At 53.1% G+C, this 20,915-nt stretch overlaps 1 protein-coding gene across 1 annotated transcript; it reads right to left on the bottom strand.

The window, feature by feature from the left end:
* Positions 1 to 470: 470 nt before the first annotated feature.
* On the bottom strand, positions 471 to 20,540 carry FOXO4 (forkhead box O4). The gene is made up of 3 exons (XM_082771038.1): positions 20,091 to 20,540; positions 9,485 to 10,726; positions 471 to 5,186 (listed from the first exon to the last, which is right to left on the bottom strand). Exons 1-2 carry the CDS (start codon positions 20,526 to 20,528, stop codon positions 9,503 to 9,505), a joined length of 1,662 nt encoding a protein of 553 aa, XP_082627164.1. The 5' UTR covers positions 20,529 to 20,540; the 3' UTR covers positions 471 to 5,186; positions 9,485 to 9,502.
* Between the last annotated feature and the right edge of the window lie 375 nt (positions 20,541 to 20,915).

Here is a 20,915-nt window from a genome sequence, read left to right as displayed (position 1 = left end):
TCCTTCCTGGAGAGGCCTCTTACCTGCTTGAAGGGCCAGCCAGCCCAAGGGACGACCAGCTGGCTTCCACCCTGACCTCCACGGCCCCTGGGATGGCAGCAAGCTGGTATCTTCTGCTGGCAGACAGTGCTCCCCAGCTGCAGTAGCTCCCCTTTATCTCCTCGAGTTGGGGTGCACAGGTGAAGATGAAAGGTCCCTAACATGCTCAGCCATCCTAATTCAGGGGCACCTCGTGGATGGGCCCCCCCGTACCCCCTACACACCGTGACAAGGGGCTCCGCACCCCTGAGGGCACCCTGGAGCCTTCACAGGCTGTCAGGCAGCGACCCTTCCACCTCTGGCCTAACAGCAGAGGGAGGCGAAGGAAGGAAGCTGAAGGTAAGGAAAAAAAAAAACAACAAAAAAACAAAAAACCAACTGGGCCCCACCAATGAAACGGAACAAACTGCAGGAGACACAGCGCAGAGGATTACAGGTTTTTATTTGTCAAACGTTCCCCCCTAGTCTAGCACATTCTACAGTCTTGCTAGCACAGATGGTAACAAAGAGCCTGTAATGGTTCAGAAGTTACACTGCTACAGAGAGCAAACAAAAGCAGAGATTATGTTAAAAAAAAAAAAAAAATCCTCGTGAGAAAGGGGTGAAAGAGTGCGGAGGGGACGGGGTGGAAGCTGCGGCAGCTGGAGGTGCCTGCCCCGAACAGCAGGCGATGTGCTAGCGCTGCAGAAAGCCCTCCCGTGGTCACCCCAGGCGAAGCCCCCACGGCGCTGGGAACACTTCCACGGAGCCCCCGGTGCCTGCTGAGGGCTCCTTTTGGGAGCAGTCACCTGGCACCCACGCGGCACAAACAGAGCCCCGAAGGGCAGCACCAGGGCACCGGCTGCAGCCACCCCCTCCGAGCACACACCCGGAGAACCCAACCCTTCATCCACCCGACCTGCAGCTCTCCCACCGCCTCTCCTCCCTGCTCTACCGCGCTGCCAGCTGGAGATTTGATTCCATCGGCGAGTTTTCCAGCCTCTACAGACTCCTCCTGGTGTGATGCGAAGGCTAATGAGAAGAGGGGATCCCTTCCTTGAGGGTTACGAACTGTAGTGCTGTGTTATCGCACGCTCCCGAGCTTTCACACGGACAGATCTTTCAGGCATCTGGAGTCACCTCATTTGCTTTTCCCCACGTTAATTACGACAAGTTTCTCATTAGGCATGCAGCTGAGGCAAACCCGAAGCCAAAGCCATCCCTGTTCACGCTCACATCCCCAAACTGATTTTTTTGTTGCTGCTAATGGGTCCATACTTGCACATTACCTCGGTGACAGCCCAGGACACCACTCCCAAGGCACTCCTACCCGCGGCACCAGACAGGTTTCTCATTCCTGGAGCAAGGCTAGCCCTGGAGCATTTGAGTGTGGCTATAAATAAGCAACTAAGTAAGAAAATGAACAAATCATGAACTATATAAAAGCTTTCTAGGCATTTCCTTTGGAAAAAGTTGATTAGTGCTACTTGCTTCTAGTGTGAGCCTCGCTGATGGGTACACACAGGCTCTGGAAAGCTCCCACTGCTTTTATTCCTCTCCCCAGAACGATTCAGCCGCAGTTTTTAAAGCAGCACAAGGTAGGGGATGACAGGTTTTCAGACACCAGCTACGAAAATTAAGGGCTCCGAGAAACTCCCAACATCCCAAGCTTTTCCAGGAAGGTGGTAGTAGTAAAATACGCTCAAGTTGTGAAGGCTCAAGCCATTAGCTAAAGCCAGGAGTAAATAAAAGCAACAAGCCTGCCTCCTGCCAGGCTCCACGGGCAGCTGTGAGCAGAATCCTTCAGCACCCAGAGCTGCGTGGTGGCCTCACACCACGTCTGATCCCCTGGAGGTGAAGGAACTTGGTACCAAGCTCAGCGAGGGCAAGGAAAGCGCACGCAGCACAGCCTAAGGCCTCGAGCCAACAGTCCCCTGCCCACCCCTCTCAGGCACTTGTCCAGGAGCCCCGCTCCCCACCACGCTCAGAGCTGCTCTCTAAACCCCAGCCCAACCCCTCATTAGAGAAAAAAGTACCCGTAAGCACAGGGCCTGCTGCTGCTGACTCAGAACAAAGACCCACCGAGACACCACGCTGAACCCAGCAGCAAACGCTTTGGGAAAGAACACAAAAACCAGGGCAAGTGGCGGGGAAGCCCCCTCCCAGGTCCACCCTTTCAGCAAGCAGCAGTTCAAGAACTTGAAAGTCTCTTGTGTCACTTGAGGAATCATCCCAGGCTCCAAAAGGTCAGGGCTTACAAAGAGGAAGTTACCCGAGAAGGGGCTGGAGAACTCCCAACTCCTCTGCATCCCTGCCCTCCGCGCCTGCCATCCAAACCCTCCTGCCACCCAAATGAGGAGTGAGGCTGCCTGAGCCCACAACGTCCCATTTGTTGTCCCACAACGTCCCATTTGTTGTCCCACAACGTCCCATTCACTGTTGGCTGAGCTCTCCCGGAGCACCAGTGGTCTTCCCAGCACCATCCTTGCCACTCGTGCGCTCTCCAGCACCTTCAGCTCCTGGAGTGCTGCGGGGGCAGCGGCTCCTGCACAAGCTGCAGGGCTCCTTTTCCATGCTAAAGGCGTTAGGGTTGCATTTAGCAGCTCCACTCGTGCTGGGATCCTGTCCTTTGGTACTGAGCTGGGAAGCAGCGTAACCAACCTGCTTGCACTTGCAGCCAGCACGCCGTCCGTGCCTGCGAAGCCCGGGCAGCCTCTCAGCTTGCTCTGGAGCTCCTGGGACTCATCCCCCCTCAGGGTCCGAGCAAACAGAGTGGCACACGATGTGCCAAAAAGCACAAGTCCTGCCACATCTGTGAGCTGAATCAGCATCACGGCTGATCCTTGTGTGCGGTGCGTGCCATGTGCAGCACGAGGGGTGCGCGGAAGGGCTACCTGTCAATTAGTGTAACGAACTAATCACAGTGAGCACGCACATCCCCGCTTCGAGCCGGCAGAGCACGGGCTGGGATGCCAGGGGTTCAACTTTTTTAATTTTTTGGTTTTGTTTCGGTTGCGGTGAGGTGTGGCCAGACATGCAGATTGTGGGGAAGCGCTGAACGTCTCACCGCGAGGGCTGCCACGAAGGCAGCCTTCAAAGCCAAGGTTATCAAATTGCTCGAGGGCTCTCACGGCAGGGCACGCCGACGATAAGGCTGCTGGAGGCTCCTCGTCGCAGGTAGCCAGACAAACCGCTCCTGTTCCAAGCTCCACTCAAATGAAAACGAAATGAAACCCAGGAGAACAGAGCAGACAAGGTGGTACGAGAACACGGCTAATTGCACTGCACGACAGGAGCCTCAGCAGAAGCCACCACCGCCTTCAGGAAGGATTTGGGAGGCTTGGTGCCAGACCAAGATTACTGGAACATGGGAAAAGCACCGCATCTCCCACAGCTCCTACCCCTGCGAACGCCAATAAGGTGACAGGAACACGCCAGCTAATGCTCTCAGCTCATCTCCTGACTCCCAGCTTCTGTCTCGCAAGAACAAAGCCGGGGCAGAACACGACACACATCCCCAGGGGGATGCCCACGGGCCCCAAGTCCCCCAGCAGCAGCAACTTCAGCAATGAAACCCCACGGAAACCAAAAAAGGCAGCTACCAAATCCAGCCGAGTGCCCTCCCTGAGGGCTACCCAGGGCAGATCCAGCCCACGCCATCCCCTCGGCAGAGCAGGGAATCTCCTGGTGCATCAGCTACGGCCCTACCACTTAAGGGATTAGCTGAGAAGCAGCGTGCTGGGAATGGTGAGCGTTCCCTACCCTCGTGCCCTGCCCACTTTTTCGAACGACGTTTTCAGCTTCTTGGCCCAAAACGCCCTCGGCCTGTCCCTCCCACGCTGTAGTGTTATCTGGTATCAAGGGGACAGATGCAGCAAGTGTGGTTTGTTTGTTTGTTTGTTTATCCAATAATCTCATTTTCAATTAAAATATATATAATATATATTTAAAAAGGTTTAGAAAAGCTTCTATGTAATTTGCAGCTACTTTTACATATAGATTACAATAATGTACAAGCCTTCCCCAAGGTGGCTGAAACTGCGGGGATTTGCCAATTCTTTCCCCCCCCGATCGCACACGTTACCAAACAGCAAACGTGTCTGTTCCTAATGCAGCTCTGAGAAAGAAGTCTGTCACTGGTACCTCCGCGGAGGGAGAGATGCCCAACACGCCTAAAAGGGGACACACTCAACATTGGCTTCATGTTCGCTGTAGAAAGTTCCCGGATTAGTAAAAAAATATTTTATCTATAGAAAATGCCCTTCTGAAAAGCAACCAGGGCTCTGTTAAGGCCACACCCAGGCTCTCCTTTCCTCTGCTGTAGCAAGGGAGATCAGAACCAAACCCCAACTGATGGTTTTGTGTCCCAGAAACAGCTATTAGCACCTGTGCCTGTTTCACAGCAGCCTGGTGTATTGGGAATGTGCTGAGAACAGCATAGGGACTTCTCTAAACGTGCTTCTCACTCACCGGGGCTTAGTTGGCACAGGGAAAAACTCAACGTCCCCCCCGTTCCACTCGGATGAACGAGAGGAAGCCTTCGGCACCACCACCACCACCCTTCCCTGCAGGGCAACGAGGGGCAGGCTGCAAACACCGAGGCCAACCCCCGGAGCAGCACGCCCTCTTCCCAGCAGGGTTTCCACCCGCACGCTCCTTCCAATTCCTCTGCGAGTCTGCGGGATACCAAGTGCACATCTGGTGGCTGAATGGAAACGTCCAACGACTCCGTCCCGGAGGGCGAGCCAGCAGAGCGGGCCCTCCGCCAGTCCGAGGCACTGGGAGACTTTCTGCCAGAGCAGAGAGAGGATGGCCATCGGGATGCTCCTCCAGCAAACCCAACTCTTCACGTGGGAAAACATCGCCCAGCACAGAGGCTTCTGGCCAAGGCTTCTACCAGGGCTCCTCGTTGGACCTGTACAGCCCAGGGTTTCCCCAGAAGATCCAAGGCAGGGTCAGGTTTGTAGGAAGAGACGTGGCACGTAACAGGATTATTTTTTAAACTCTTCCTGTTGCAGCCAGATGCAGGTTGCCCTTTCTTCCCAGGTGGGCAGCCCCTTCTGCCCAAGGTGTGGCGTGCAGGGAAACTGAATCCAACATGCTCCATTCTTTTCTCTGCCAGGGGTGGGAAGCGAAGTCAGAACCCGATGTTCAAAACCTGAAGGACACTAGGAAGAAGAAAAAGAGCCAATGGTTAGGTCTCAGCTCCAGTGGGAACCCTGGGTGCAGAGAGGAGGAGTTAACTGCTATCAGCCAGCCTTGTGCTGCTCAAAGGATGCCCACTTCCACCAGGGAACAAACACAGATCACGAGAGGCCTTGGTCAACAGAGTCAAGCGGAGGATGAGGATGCGAATGCGAGTGCTCAGCTCCCAGCTTCAGAATACAATCGAGACAAGAGACAAAACAAAAACACAAAGGGCAGAAGTGAGCACTCCTCCGGCAAGCTGATGGCACCATCAAAGCTGTGCGAGATAAGCAGGTTTAAAGGACTTTGCTAACACCAGAAGCGCTGTGGGAAAGCAGGGAGGAAGAGCAAGGTACTCCCCACCTTAAGCAGCCACAGATGTGAATTGGGAGGGAAGAGATGAAGAAAGGGCTTTTTTTTTTTTTTTTTTTTTTTTTTTTGAGATCACACATGAGAATTGCTTATACTCAACCACTTAAAGAAATCCCATATCTACCTACAAAAAACCCACGTATTTCTAAATATTTCATTACCCCAAAAGTCTTAGATATCCCTTCTCAGGCTTTCTGCCTCACTCTGCTCAGAGTCAGTTTGCAGTGGCAAAGCAGCAGCTACAACTCCCTCAAACAAGCCCTGGCAGACATCTGAGCTGGTTTAAGATGCTGACATAACACCTCCACTGCAGGTCCAGGGTCCGCTTGGGAAGGCAGAACAGCAAGGCATGCTATAGAAATACAGGGCATCAAGGCAGGGCGTTCAGCAGGAGCACTGCTGAGTACGAAATAAACTCCTGGCAAAGGAAAACTACAAAGGGGAGGGAGCCCTGAACGAGAAAACACACTTGCTTAAATGAAAAGCCAGAGCAACAGGCTTCGGGCAGCTGCAAGATGATGGGGGGAAGGGGTTATTTATTTATTAGCTTTCAGGTAGATGGAAATGCAGCGCTGGGACCAAAGGGAAATAGAGCACAGCAAGAAACAGCAGGGTCCAGGCCGAGCTGGGCACGGGACAAAGGGGCTGTGAAGCTACACGGAGCTCAGCTGAACAACTGAAGGCTGCAAACTGATCTCTGGAGGAGCAGAATGACCACGCCGAAGCAGGACAAACCACACAAGTGCACAGAAGAGGCAGGTCTGTCCCCAGGTGTCCCTCACCACAGGCTTTGCTCACAGCTTTGCTCACGAAGGCTGCGTTCAGTCCCATGCTGCTCACGCACCCGGTGCGCCCAAACCAGCAAGTGGTGAGCAGCAGCTGTGGGAGCAACAGGAATTTGTTCTCCCGCGTGCTGAGGGCAGACCAAGGATTTATCCGGCTTCTGGTTCATCCTGGCTGCTTGCTGATCCCGTTCCGGGATCTGATGCTCAGCTTTTGCTCAGTGTTATGCCTGTACCTGACCCAGCAGGGCAGAGACAAAGCCCTCAGACACTACTCCGGATGGCTGCAGGTTCGCAGTCATTTACAGTAGCTGTCACCAACGTCAACTTCACATGGAGAAAAAGCACGGTTTCCGAGCAGGGACACAGCTCTTTACAGTAACAGATCCAAAGGAAGGACAGATGATCCAAATCCTGACCTCTTCGCAGACACTGATGTCTGCAGCATTTTTTTTTTTTAAACTCCTAAATTTGAAATTTGAGAAAGCTTTCTGCTTTCTTTTCCCAGGGTTATTCATGGTCTCCAGGAACTCTCCTGTTTCTCGCCACGCACATCCTGTTCCCCTTTTCTTACAACCCTGATGCACTCCTGACCCACACCTCTCTGCCTCGGCAGCACTTCGCAACGTGTCTGCCTTCCTTTGGGGAAAAAAAACTCCCCTTCATCTCACCCCACGGAGACAGGCAACACTTAAAAGCTTTGCAAAGCCCAGAAAAAGCAAACAATCAAAGGGCAGAATAAAAGACTTGGAGGAAAAAAGCAGAGTGAGCAGGCAGGCTTCTCCAAGAGCAGTACCGCAGCTCAGGGCTGCTCGCCCAGAAGCACGGAGGAGCCCCCTTTGTGCTGGTGCACAACCTTGTTTAAGGACTCACTCAACATCTTGCTCTTTCCTCAGTGAGGATGTGCCCAGCACATTCCCCAGAGGGTAACACTTCAAACTCACGCCATGATGAAAGCAGATCCAAGGGTTTTAATCTCAAGCAACTCCTCTGCCTCGGTAAGCAAGGCACACACCAGGTATCGACACAGACCAAGACCCCAGCTGCTGCGGAGCACATCCCTTCTCCCCCTTCAGCACATGGTTACAAGTCACACCTTCACCTTCTGATAACCATGTCATCAGTTTCCCTGTTTTATACCCTTAAAAAATAGATCTACGCCTGGTATTCCATAGACAGAGCTCTTGCCTATCCATGCCAGGTGAGTGATGCACCCAGGACTGCGGGATATTTCCATCTGCCCTGTTTTGAACACCCTATGAAGAACGTTTCACCCCACAAAGCCAGCGTATTCCCCTAATTTGATGACCCACCCTGGCACAGCACACAAAAAGCACCGAAGCTCACAGCAATATCCAGTGGGGTTCAGAGCAGCACCCAGTGCTGGAACAGCCCCAGCCTGTCACTGTCTCACAAACCATCCTTGGGCAGATGAACACTGCGAATGGTTCGTCAACTAAATTGGGCTTTGAAATCCAAACTGAGTTTCCCCATTGCACCTGGAGCATGGGTATTCCGTTTAAGACAGACACTCTGTAAGTCGGCAAGGGAACACCTAAATGCACAAGACTATAAAAAGCCACAAGGAAACAGGGGAAAGCCTGATGGATCCTCCTTCTCTCTACAGGAAAGAGATCTAAGTATGGAGAGAAGAATATCACTAACAAATGAAGTCCTAAGCAGTGTGCTGGGATTTGGAGTAACAGGGCATTAACTTGTGTTTAAAAAGTCCATATATAAGAGTGTATCAATGTGCTCGCAGGGTTTAAGTACCACAAAGGCCAGCGTTTCACTTTGTCTGGTCCCAAGCACTTGTCCGGAACAGCTGCGCTGGGGCAGAGCAGAAAAATATTTACCCTAGAACCAGGTCTCCAGCACACCCAGCAGCAATCAGCAGGAAATTCAGGCTGAAAGGGACCTCCAGAGGTCACTCAGTCCAAACCTGAAGGCAGGACTACCTTCAGGTTACTCAGGTGCCTTGGAAATAGCAGTAAGGTCAAGCACACGATAATTCCGCTCCTTCTCCATCACCTTGAAGCTCAAGGGCTTCCCACAAGTGAAGCAGGACCTGCAGTATGCCCGGACTTCTGCCTGCTCAGCTGGCCACGAGTACTAACCAAACCTGCAACACTAACACCACATCTGGCTCCTGCACAGGAAATAATCCTGGCAAGGCTTCCAGTTTCCAACTAACATCCAGTCTGTGCTCTAGTCCCCAAAAGAAGCTGCCCATACTGTTAGCTAACTGAGCTCCGAGCTTGAAACATGCCTTCAGCTCCAGTTCTCTACTTCTCTGACTGCATCAGTGGTTAAAGAGCTTCAGATCAGGATGACAGAGATAAGATGTTTTTAACTCTGTTTCTCGTACATTTTATTTGTGAATTTTATTTATTCAAGGAATTTCTGAGCACGAAAGATCACCAGAAAGGCAGCTGTGCTGCTACTGAAAGCATAAGCATGTGATACCTTCCTCCTTCCATCTCCATTCATGCCACACTCCCATTTTCTCTTCCTTTCCCATTTTAATGGCTGCATAAGCAATTCAGCAGTTGATGCTGACAAACAGGCTCACCAGACTTCACAGACACTCTCCCCAGATAAGGGAATGGCAGAAGGTCTGATAACAGAGTGATTGTCCTGCTGCATGCAGGGCAAAGCAGGCAGTCATGAAGCAGACATACTTTGCAACCTCATATACTAGAAAATTTTGCAAGCATAATCATAACCTGGGCAGAACAGTGTGTGCCTGCTCAATTAACCCGCTCTGTATACACAGCATCACGTCTTTATGGGATCAGCATATGCTCTCATGTCAAATTCGGAGCTACAGACACCACGTGGCAGAGACCAACGTCCTGTAGAGCAGTCACCTCTGGGAAGAGACAGCAGGAGTTCCTTTTGGGTTGCTGCTCTACCCCATTAAGGAGTTTATGGCCTGGTAGGTTACCTTTATCTGCCCTTTTCTCCTTCTAAAAGGGAATGCAGTTTCCCAGAAACTTTTAACTCAAAGAGCAGTTGCTCTCCCAAAGAGTTACCTGTCTGTAGCTACTGCAGCGTGGGGCACAGGAGAATTCTCAGAGATGATCCCGATACAGCGCTGGAGCATTTGACACAACTACACCTACCTTTTTGTGCTCCTGAAGTTAACTTGGTACCCAGGTATGGTTGGAGGCCTGCGAGGTGCTGGGATAGCTGGGAGTAGACAGAACAGGTTCAAAATTAAAGTCCAGTCCTTCTCCATCCATGAGTTCGCTGTTGATTATGTAATCCATGTCACATTCAAGGTTCTCCATGTACATGTCAATGTCCAGGTCAATGGGCAGCCTGTCCTGGTTCAAGCCCAGAGGAGCAGGGCTAGCTGAAGCAAGCAGTGGCGGACTGCCCAGCTGGACTGACTGGGCAGCCCCTGCAGAAACTGGAGCCTTCAAACTGTTGATGCTGCCAGCGTTTTGAGGAGATGCTGCTATGGGAAGCGTCGATGGCAAGACACTGGCACCAACTGGTTCTGCCTGCTGCTCCGCAGGCTTTCCTCGTGGATTGCCCGAGCTCATCTTACTCTGGGTGGCTTGTCCACCCAGGAGCAGAAGAGTTCGGCTGCTCATCCTGCTGCCAGTCTGTGGGAGAACTGGATCCACCTGAGTCATCAGAACATCCCTCGGAGGCGGGGAGCTGGGTGTCAGAAGAGCTTCCAAGGTCTGAGGGCCGGAGAAGTGGCCGACAGAACTTTGCAGTGAAATATCAACGGGGTTAAAGAGGGAATTGCCAAAAGTAGCGGTCTGCCCAGCCGCGTTTGGGCTCCGCAAGGAAAAGCCGGACTCTCTTTGGATCTGACCACTGGAAGCAGATTGCTGGGTGGATAGCACAGATGAGCTGGGAGACATCAGATTTAACCCATCGATGAGCTCAAGCTCCTCCGTCACGGTTGGTGGAACGTTGCTGGATGCACTGGAGTACACCATAGACGGGAGAAGCTCTTCGTCGTGGAGGTCATCCTGATCAGTCACGATCGGAGAAAGCCTGGCACTAATGGTGCTTGCATTGGAACTGGTTCGAGGCCGGAAGGTGTTCCACACATCAGAGTCCTCGTTGCTTCTCGAGGACGGGCTCCCCGGCCACTTCGGGAACTGGGAACCAGGGCTGTCAGCAGTGGCTTCTGGAGCGGACTGGAGAGAGGGCTTCTTTTTGGATGCTTTACCTCTGACTTTTGCGAGCTTGCTGCTGTTGTCCATGGAGGCAGCTCTTCTTCTTGGTGCTTTTCCACTTTTACCGCCTTCGGGATTGAGCATCCACCAAGAACTCTTCCCAGTGGCTTCATTATGAACTTTGATGAACTTGCTGTGCAGGGACAGGTTGTGCCTAATGGAGTTCTGAAACAGATAAGAAAGAGGAGCTGTGAGGAGCTGGCAGGTTACACCGCGGCTCCACCTGGAAACCTCACAAGCACAAATGCATTCAGACAGCATCCAGAGCAGAAAGGTAGAACAAAGACCCGCACAAACCAAACCTGCCATCGCAGCTCCAACACGCCCGACAGCACAAGCAGGCAGAGCAATGTCTCCCTGATGCAGCAGGGGTAAAGCTGCCACGACAACTAGCAGCTTCCAACTGGCATGGCCAGCACTGACACACAAAGAACTCTGCAAGGCCGTGTGCCACTGCTACAAAGGCTGCAGCAGCTGAACGTACCGCAGGGCAAGTGAGCAAATTCCCAAATACAAGTTCAATGTGAGCCCAGTGGAGTTTGAGCCAAGGCTGCTGCTGGAGTGGCACCTTCACCATCTCTCCTGCTCCCACCCTCCTGTTAACCCCGTTAGCCACCGAGCAGAAACCTGGCTGGAGTTTTTTAGTTTTTGTACGGTGAGCTTTCAGCAGGATCAGAGCACGACACGGAATTGTATTGGTTGAACAGCCTGGAAGAAGAGAAATGACAAACCCCACCCAATTCAGTATGCCTTTCACTACCTCCATCCCCCAAACAAGATAGGATCTGTGGAGCAAGAGTCCCGGTAAGTCTGGGGGCTGCCAGGGCACTCCACACGGAGGCAGCACGCTCTGTGTACGTTTCTGATGGGGTAAGACATTCAGGCTGATAAATGCCCTCCCACACTGTACGTGCCAGTTTTAGCTGCTCCCATCTTTCCATCTGGCAAGGCACGCATCCCTTGTCCCTCCTAACACCCTTCCCTTTGCTAGAAACTGCGAGCTAAAATGTCTGTACCCCAACAAAGTGAATTTCAGTCCTGCAACTGTGCTGATAACCCCCAGTACTTTGGGATCAGCGAGCACCAACCTCATTGTTTGAGCAGAGCCCCCCGAAGATCCCTCTGAAGCCTGTGCTGTGCATTTGCTTCAGATTTGCATTTAATTTGTTCAGATAGTCAAATTACACGTAATTAAAAGGTGCTGCACCGGCAGCCCAACAGCGGTCCGAGAGCAACACCTTTTTCGTATCAGCTGAAAGGTTCACAGCAGCCTTCAACTTCCCTGCACAGTCCCAATTTTGAGCCACGTTAACCGTGCTTTTATCATCCTTTTCCAGTGCTTCTGAAGGCAGTTCTTTCCTGCCCGCTGCCTTCCCTCTCCCCACCCTTTTCCTCTCAGCCGAGCCCTTACCATGCTAATTTTGTCCACCTTACCAAAAGGATTGTCCTCAAGTGAGGCAGAGCCAGCACAGCAGAGTGGGAAGTTTTCACAGAGGTGGAAGGAGACGTGTGAATTGCTCTGAATTAGCTCTCGTTTTAACCTTTGGCTGCTGAGGATTTGGACTAGGCTGGCTGCTTGTGATCACTATCTACGGAGTCGCAAGCTCCTACTTGGAGAGCACCCCAAGGGTTACTGCGCAGCCAGAGCCTGCAGGAACACGTGCGAGCCAGGGCTCTTACAGAGATCTGTGATGGGAGGTATTCACACTAACAGCTACAGCAACGCTCCCGTCTAGCATATTCTTTAAGTAAGGCTCTTTCCCTTCCAGCACGAACACCAAGCGGGCACAGATCCTTCATTTATCCTCCTGAAAGTGATCCGTGAGCTCCTGAGGACACCCAGTCCATGCCCTGCTAGCTTGCATGGAGCATACACTGAGAGTTTCAGAACCATTTTTAGTGCCATTTACCAAAATGAAGCTTTAAACCAACGGGTTTGAGGCTTCAAAATTTCCCAACTACGAGCTATTTTCTGCTATAGCTGGGTTTTGAGTCCTCCGTTAGCAAAAGCACGCTGCACTGCTGTCAGCATTTCAGTGACACCGCAGCCTGCAGAAAAGTAACCTCACTTCTTGTGTCTAAGTGAAAGTCCCAGGGCCTCATTTTCTGTCTAAAAAAGAAGCCTGAAACAAGGCATCTTGAAACACGTCTAAGAATTACATCAAGATTTGGGAAGCCCGCTACCTTTTGTGCAACAGTCTCAAAGTGCTTGTACATGTTAGTGCTCAGCTGACACGATGGTAAATGGCTGGAGCCACGGGTAGCTGCTCTACTGCTCCTTCCTGCCTTGCCTTCCAGCTCTCCTCCTCCCGTAACAAGCATCTGCGACTTGAAGCTGCTTCAGGGAGCTGATGGGACCAAAAAGCAGCCCCAACCTTCCTGGAAAATGATTTTTTGCCTCTTGGAGCTCTGCCTGTTTTCTGAGCTACCTCAGTGGGGAGGGTCAGGCACCTCAGTGCTAGCAGAGGCACAGAACGTATGGTTGGAGACAAGAAAAAAAAACAACACAGAATGCTTCTTATGTGATGGTTAGCTGCTGTCAGAAGTGCAACGTCTAAATTATGACTTTCACACCTCTCTCTGCGAGGCAGCTCACCACTGCAGCCACAGCACCCGTGGTCATCACATATCTGCATGCCCGAGCTTGTCTGCACACTGAAATACTCGGTCCTGAGCGTCCCAGAATAGATCTGAGCCAGCTCCCCTCCCAGGCCCCGTGTTTCGAGGCAGAGGGGTGTCAGGGAAGGGAGGACCGGCCAGCACAAGGAGCTGCTTCATGTCACACAGGTGCTAAACCTTATCACAGGTCCAAGGGAAGCTCCTTTGCTGTTAGCTTTGTCAGGCTCCCACACGCTGTGCTCCCCGGCACAGGGATGCAGGCACCAGCGTGATTTAATGTGTGCCTAACGCGTGGAGGGCAGCCTCAGATCTCACTGAGAGAGTGAGTGGAAAATTAACGATGCTAAAATAATCACAGAACTCCAAGTCAAACCTTGCAGGAGGGGAAATGACAGAATTCGGTCACCCAGGCAACCCTGACGTATTTCCTTTCTCGAAGTTAAGCAACTCCAACCAAAAGCAGAGAGATGGAATTAACTTTTTAGCTGCTCAGCTTCACAGCAGCCTGGATCCTCCCGCGATGCAGAGCTCCTGGCATCCGCTCCCCCAGCTCTTACCGCTGGGATGCCTCTGACCAGACTGCAGCCCGAGCTGGAGGAAGAAGCAGTTAGGAAAGGAAAGCCTGGGTGCAAATCCTTAGGAAAGCCGGGGTGCAAATCCTTAGGAGTCCCTTCAGCACCTGGCTGGGAGGGGAGGGGGGCGGCTTACTGCATCCTATAGCGGTTCCTACAGAGCGCTGCTGTATGGTCGGTACTGAAGTGGAAAAAAGCTGGTCTGTGTCTCTAAGCATCACAGATCGAAGATGATTCCCGTAAATCACACATTCAGACAAAACCATTGTGAAATTAATGGCAGATGTTACACAAAGGTAAGGCCCGGCCAGAAGCATTTTGGGTACGCTGACCACCCAAGCGCTCAGCAGGCCCAACCGCCTCACGTGTGGGACAGGATGCACAGGACAGCCACAGCACAGCGGCTAACAGCAGCCCCAAGCTGCTTCCTAATTCCCAAGAAGTCACCAAAACGTTAAATCTTCCCCTTTGATAGCATCCCCTAAAGGCAAGCAACCCTCCTTGCCCTTGCACCAGCCAGGCCTGGCCCCACGTGCGCTTCGCCCTGAAGGAGAGGCGAGAGCCACCCGGGCTGTGGAGCCACCACATGGGAACGCTGTCTGAGGGGCACGAGTGCTTCTCCCAGAAGACAGAAAGGCAGTGAGAGCCTTCCCGAGGGACTCCGGGGCTTCCCAGCAAGGCTGAGGCTGCCTACCATAAAATCGGAGTTGTACTCGCATCAAGCCAGAGCCTTCAGGACAGCGTGTTCAGACAAAGGCTGCTCACAGAGCAGAGGAGAAACAAGCTGAGACGCTCCGTCCTGTGACACAGCTTTTCCAAAGCTGGGAGAGGGCAGAAGAGGAGGCTCCTTTGTGCCGGGCCTGGATCAGGAGGCACACGGAGCCGTGGTGCAAGAGCCGTGCGAACGAAGTGCTCGGGGCCAAGCCAAGCACAAGATATGCGAGGAAAAACACAAAACAACGCCTGTCCTTGAGAGCTCTGAGCTTGCACATGTTCACATGGATTTCAGGGTCTGGCCACAACTACTCCCAAGCACGAGTGCCATTCTCCTGGGAAATTTCAAGTTCCTGATATCATGGAGGCACCTGAATTCCTAGCAAAAAAAGGTCTCTGAAGAATCAGGGAGGGACAAAGCTGGATGAACAATCACGGCAGCTCCCTGCAACGTGTTCTCACTGCCTCGGAGGCACACAAAGAACATGGTCACATCCCAGCGCAGGGCCATGTTCCAAAGCAAGGCCTGTAATTGTGCAGAATTATAATTTGCCACCACATTCTTCGGAGGCTGCAAGGGAGGAGGCCCCGCCTTCCGCATTTGTCAGTGCCTGTCTCTGCACTCACCCAGGCGCTTGGCTCCAGAGGCTTTCGGAAAAGTCTTCGTTGCAGGGATTTTGCAAAGCTACGCTCCAGCAAGTAAACAACTGCTCCCCAGCCAGAGCTCCAACGCTGCTCCAGCAGCCTCCTTCCAGAAAGCACACGTGAGCACGGACGTCAAGCTCGGGAGACACAAAGCCACGGCTTATGAGGAACATTTTCCTTTCTGTAATCTTTCAATCGGAGTTCAGAAGAAGAAAATCCTCGCTCTCACAAAAGCAAACACCGGGGCAATTGACACGCTTACCAAGGCGGGCAGCTGAAGCCACGCAGGATTAGATAGAGCAGAAGAAACTTGTTGGAACAAGTAGCGCCAGCATCCCGGGAGCTGCCTTCTTTGAGGGCTGACTGGAAAATTAAGCTGTGCCATAAAGAATAATCTTTCAGCAAAGCAGCTTTCCAAAACAGACTGACGGGGAACAGGAAAGAGCAGCAGCAAAAGCTCCAGGTAATTTGCCTGACGCTGCACGGGGCAGACGGACTTTTGCCAAAAGGAGAGCTCCCCCCTGCTTCACAAGGAGGACACTCCACGAGGCTTCAAGTGAAGAGAAAACCAAAAGCCAACAAACCCCACCACTGCTCTGTCACGCTCCTGTTCATTATTTCTGGGCTGGCTTCTGTTTTTTATTCCCCCCACACTTCAAGAAAATCCAGCGAGGTTGCTGGCTGCTGAGACGACGTCTCCCTGCGCTGCTAACGCCAGACAAACACAGCGGGGTTGTAAGAGGTAACAGCAAGCAGGAACAAGTCCTTTCCACCACTGCTGCTCCAGATACCAACAGCCCCTCTCCCTCCCCTCCTGGTACAGCAGCTTCAAAGGACCCAAACCAACCCTGCTTACCAGCCAGCAGCACCCACAGCTCTGCCACAACTCCTGAGGATTAAGGGGACTTGTGTTCTGCTCAGTGCCACGATGGCAGCAACGACACCAGCTTCAAACTGAATTTAAGATGTGCACCTTCTCGTTTTCACTGCCAGAACAGTTAACAGAGTGTCACCGTGCCAGGCACACCAACTCACAGCCCTCCTCGGGACACCCAGCAGAAAGCAGCTGGTTTTCCTCACCAAATGAAGTCCATGCTGTGGGCAATCAGGCCCTGGGTGAGCCTCCCCTACAAACAAACGTGCACCGGCCTGAAATTCAGGCAGATTTATGCTTTGGTCAGAGCTACGATGCTGAGTTTTATATTTCCTTTTGTGTTACAGCTTTTTGGCAAAAAGTCAGTTATGCCTCAGCGAGCAACAACAGGGAAATCCTTTGAATGTCTTCTCAAATCATCCTCCTGAAGTCACCGTTACCAAAAGTCAAAAGCAAACCTGTGCAAATATTCCCACCAGGACACGTTCCTTCCCAGACAAAGGCTTCCTTCATGAAATAAAAGAAAAATCAGCTACCAACTTGGGCCCTCACCTGTGCACGTTGAGAAGCCACAATTCTGACAAGTCTAAGCCAAAAAAAGCTTCGAGGACACCAGAACGCTCCAGCACAGTCCAGATGGACACAAGCAAACAGCCAGCACCACTATTTTAAGGAACCGTCCGTTGCTTTCTTCTAGATCTGCATACAGAAAAAGCAAAAATTGGCTGGGCAGCAGTCAACAAGCCAACGACTGATGAACTTTTCGCCTTTACCAACACAAGCCCTCACTTCACGTTGTATCATGCTGTGGCAGCGGGGGAATCACTCTGTAATGCCGGGCAGAGCTGCAGGGGACACGCCAGGAAGCAGCTGAGAGCCATCAGGTCACATACACATCGTGTGAGCACTCAGAGACAACTGCGTGGAAGATTTTTAAGCAAAACGCTGCCCGTTTTTATAAGTTAGCTCGGCTGTCCAGAGAGATGACACCTGCTTCGAGCAGAACGCCCAGTAAATTCTTAATTAGTGCTGCAGCTACCTTCAGTTGTTGCAGTAGGTACACACACACACTTGAATCAAAGTGAACGCCAAGTACCAGAACACAGATGTGACCTCAGCCTCCCCTAAACTAATGCAATGCAGCAGGGAAATGTAATTGGGAAATTTCCAATGGGAAATATCTCGGGTTTGCCACAGTAAAATGCCTTTGGAGGGAGAAAAGGGTGGTTTTAAGCTCACTCTGCTCCTGCAAAAGAGGAGACAACAGGTTTGGGAGAATATTCAGTGTTTCACGGAGAAAGCCCAGTCCTCAGCATTGCTCAGCACGGCGTCAAACTTGCTCACACTCCTGGATGCACGAAACGCGACGAGCAGCGCACGCAAACTGCTCCAGAGGGTTTTATGTGCTCCTGCTGGATCGAGCGGAGCTTTGCTCGAAACGCTCGCTGCCCTCCTCTCCCCAAGTCTGAAAGCCGGAAGGAATTATCCTCTTATCCAGAGAGCAGCTCGCAGAGCGCCGAGGAGAGGATTACAAAGGAGTCTGGGGACACACCCCTGCGGGGACACTTCTGCCTTTCAGCCCGGTTAATTCTTAACTCCAGCTGAATTATTGCAGGGGAAAGAGCCTGCGCGCCCTGCCAGCCCTCCCTTTAACGAAGTACTTCAGGCAGCTCAGGAACAGCACCCATCACCTTCCTCGAGAACAGATTTTTCCGGATTTCAGGTTACACCCTGGCCGTCCGTAACAGCTGTATTTCCCTCTATTGTACATCGGAGCGAGACAGCTGGAAAGTAATCATGAAGTAATAACAGGTTTATGGGCTTTGCACTAACTGAAGCAGGTAGAAATAAAAGTGCTCTGAAATACTCACTGCTTAAATTCTCTACTTGAGGTGCGCTGCGTACAAACAGAACATACTACACGATCAGAGTATTTTTGCCAAAAGGCAGAAGCCCCAGAGCTCCAGGAGCTGTGGTGCTATCTTAAAAGGCACCGAGATGTTCCAGCAGCATTTAGCAGCAGCCCTGAATTCGTTTCCTTCATCCAAACTCATTCGGTTCCAAACTGACAAACCCATAAAAGCTAAGACAACCAGAGAAGTTTTCCTTTTCCTTTACAAATCTAAAAAGATGGAAGCACAGCTTCGCAGTTCTAAAAATACCAAAGAGCAGTGGAAACAGAAAAAGAGGCAAGGCACATTCCTCCGCAGAGGATACATCTTTTGTTTATTCACTTTGCCCTAAATACAAAACACGAACCTATCCAATTTACTCCCAACCCACAAAAAGCAGATTGAGCTGCCTTGATTGCTTCGGGATCATTGAAGCTGTGTCTAACACGCCTTCTTCTAATGCACCTCGATGCAAGCAGATTAAGGAAATCTTCACCAGAAGAATTCTCCATGTAAGCAGAACAAAGCAGCGCTCCCTGCCAGGCTGCGTGCCCGTGCCAGCGCTGAGGAGGGCTGAAGCTGGAGCTCCACGGTCAGCGCAGGAGCACCGAGCACCACCCACGCACCCACCCTAACGGACAATGCCCTGAAAACGAAAAGCCTCTGCTGGGAATTTCCCCTGGCAGCCGAACAGCTTTCAGCTGTGTTTCCACGATGGTTTTCTGTTTGCTGGTTAAAGTCAACAGCGCCGAACGGCCCTAATGACAAGGCGGGCTGCCTCCGACCACAGCTGCTGCCACGCTGCCCTCCCTCATCTCCCCCAGCAGGAAGTTTCAGTTCTCTCCCCAGCCTGCGAGGCTACAAATAAACCCTGGCACTAAAAACATCTCCGCAGAACGGCTACGGCAGCGCTATCTGAGCGAGGGCCGATTGTGCAGATTGGCATCTCCACCTTTCCGCAGGTCAAATCCAACCGCACGTTTCCCAAAAGGGATCCCTGATGAAAACTCTGACCAAAACCCAGACTGAAGGTCCCCTTATACAGCAATAAATATAAAAGAGAACATCCACACTGGAGCAAGCCCGCAGTACGCCTGTTTTAGCATCCAGCCTGGCAGGATACTTCACGACATCCCAACTTCCACACCTTGGGACATGTTTAAGAAGACATGCTGCCTGCTGTACGGCAGCAGGACCAGGACAGCATGCCTAGGCAGAGGAAGCAAGGAGCTACCTTCCCGTGAGACCAGCAATCTACCAAAAAGAAAGCAAACGCACCCCCCACACTGCCCCAAATCAAAACTTAACAATGGGAACTCAACCCGCACACAGGGGAAAAGGAAAAGAAAGCAAGATGGACAGGGGATTTTAGTCAAATGACAGGCTCTCTCTGGGAGCTGTCAGCAAGCCAGATGAAGGGCGACTGTGAGAAGCTGTCTGCCAGCCCATGCCAACCTCAGCTGTGACAGCTGTGTCCCTCTCACCACGTCCCTACCCCCTCTCGAGCAAACATCAGCGCTCCTCACGCAGCCACACGGTGTGCCCCTTAAGAGAGGGGAGCCAGCTGAAAGCTCACCTCACAGAAAAACCTGCCTTTTTTTTTTTTTTTTTTTTTCAAAATTAACTTCCTGCATTGACTTAATGCAGGCAGAGGAACGCACGGCTGGAGTCATGGAAGTCCCAAACCTCCCTGGCTCAACCTCAGAGGAGCTGCTGACCAGCCCTGTGAACAGCCAGGAGTGTGGCACACATCCCACTCCAGTCTGCTGCCGGAGTGACAGCTCCCGCTCCTCAGATCCCACTCCTGTGGCTCCACCGTCACACAGGTATATGAACACGCACACGCAGGAGGCCAGCCCGAGGGGCTCTTTCAGCAGCCACCCCTCACACCTCCCTTTCTCCTTGCTGGAGCTCGTTTGACTGACCAGCACAGGGCCACCGGGCTGCCACCTGCAGAGGACGGAAACAGCGGGGAGATCTTTTAACAGATCCTAGCGGCTGCCTCTTCTACAAGAAGGGAGAGAAGAGCACTGAGGCTTTGGAGCTGCGCGTCCTGAGCTCTACTTTCCCTTTCCTACACTCCAGCAGAGGTCCTCAGCCACCGCGGCGAGAAAACACCGGCACCGCTCTAGGTCCACAGCCCCTTTTTTTTTGTTTGTTTGTTTTTTTTTTTTCTTTAAAGGGAGCTGCTGGGAACCGCCGCCGGCGCTCACCTTCCAGCCGGCCGAGCTGTTGCTGTCGCCCTTGTCCTTGAAGTAGGGCACGGAGCGCACCATCCACTCGTAGATCTGCGCCAGCGTCAGCCGCTTCTCGGGGGCGCTCTCGATGGCCTGGCTGATCAGCTCGGCGTACGACTGATTGCCCCAGGCGTTGCGCCGGGAGCCGCCCTTCCGCGAGGCCGCCGCCGCCGCCGCCCCCCGCGCCCCCTCAGCCCGCCCGGGCCCCGAGGCCGCCCCTGAGGCCGCCGCCGCCGCCGCCCCCGCTCCGCCCGCGGCCTCCTCAGGGCCCGGCAGCTCGGGCCGGGGCAGCGGCCAGGTGCAGGAGCGCGGCCGGCTCTGCGGCTCGAAGTCGGGGTCGATGTCCGGAGCCGCGGTGCCGGTGCCGCCGCCTCCCCCCCCGCCCTCGCCGCCGCCGCCGCCCGGCTCGGCCATGGGCCCGGCCCCGGCCCCGGCCCCTTTGTGAGCCCCGGGCCCCGCCGCCGCCGCCGCGCCGCTCTGTTTACCAGGCAGCGGCGCCGCGCTCTGCGCCTGCGCGCGCGGGGCACGCCGGGATTCGTAGTTCCGCCAGGGCGGTGGAGAAGCGGCCGGGGGCGGTGGGTGGACTACAAGTCCCGGCGACGCCCGCGGAGGAGGGGAGGGGGGAACGGGGCGCGGCGCCGAAAGGGGAGCGTGGCAGGCGGCGCGGCGGCGAGACTACAACTCCCGGCAGGCACCGCGGCGGACCGGGCTTACATAACCGCCGCCCCCGCGCTGTTTTTCAGGGCTGTGCCCCGGTTCTGGGCCCAGCCTCGTACCCCTCCCGGCCAGGCCTCGCACCCC

Source organism: Aythya marila (genome assembly GCF_965140915.1).
Source record: "Aythya marila genome assembly, chromosome: 13".
In the NCBI taxonomy this organism is placed as follows: domain Eukaryota; kingdom Metazoa; phylum Chordata; class Aves; order Anseriformes; family Anatidae; genus Aythya; species Aythya marila.
The sequence above is the reverse complement of the archived record's forward strand: the minus strand, read 5'-3'. Positions and strand labels throughout refer to the sequence as shown.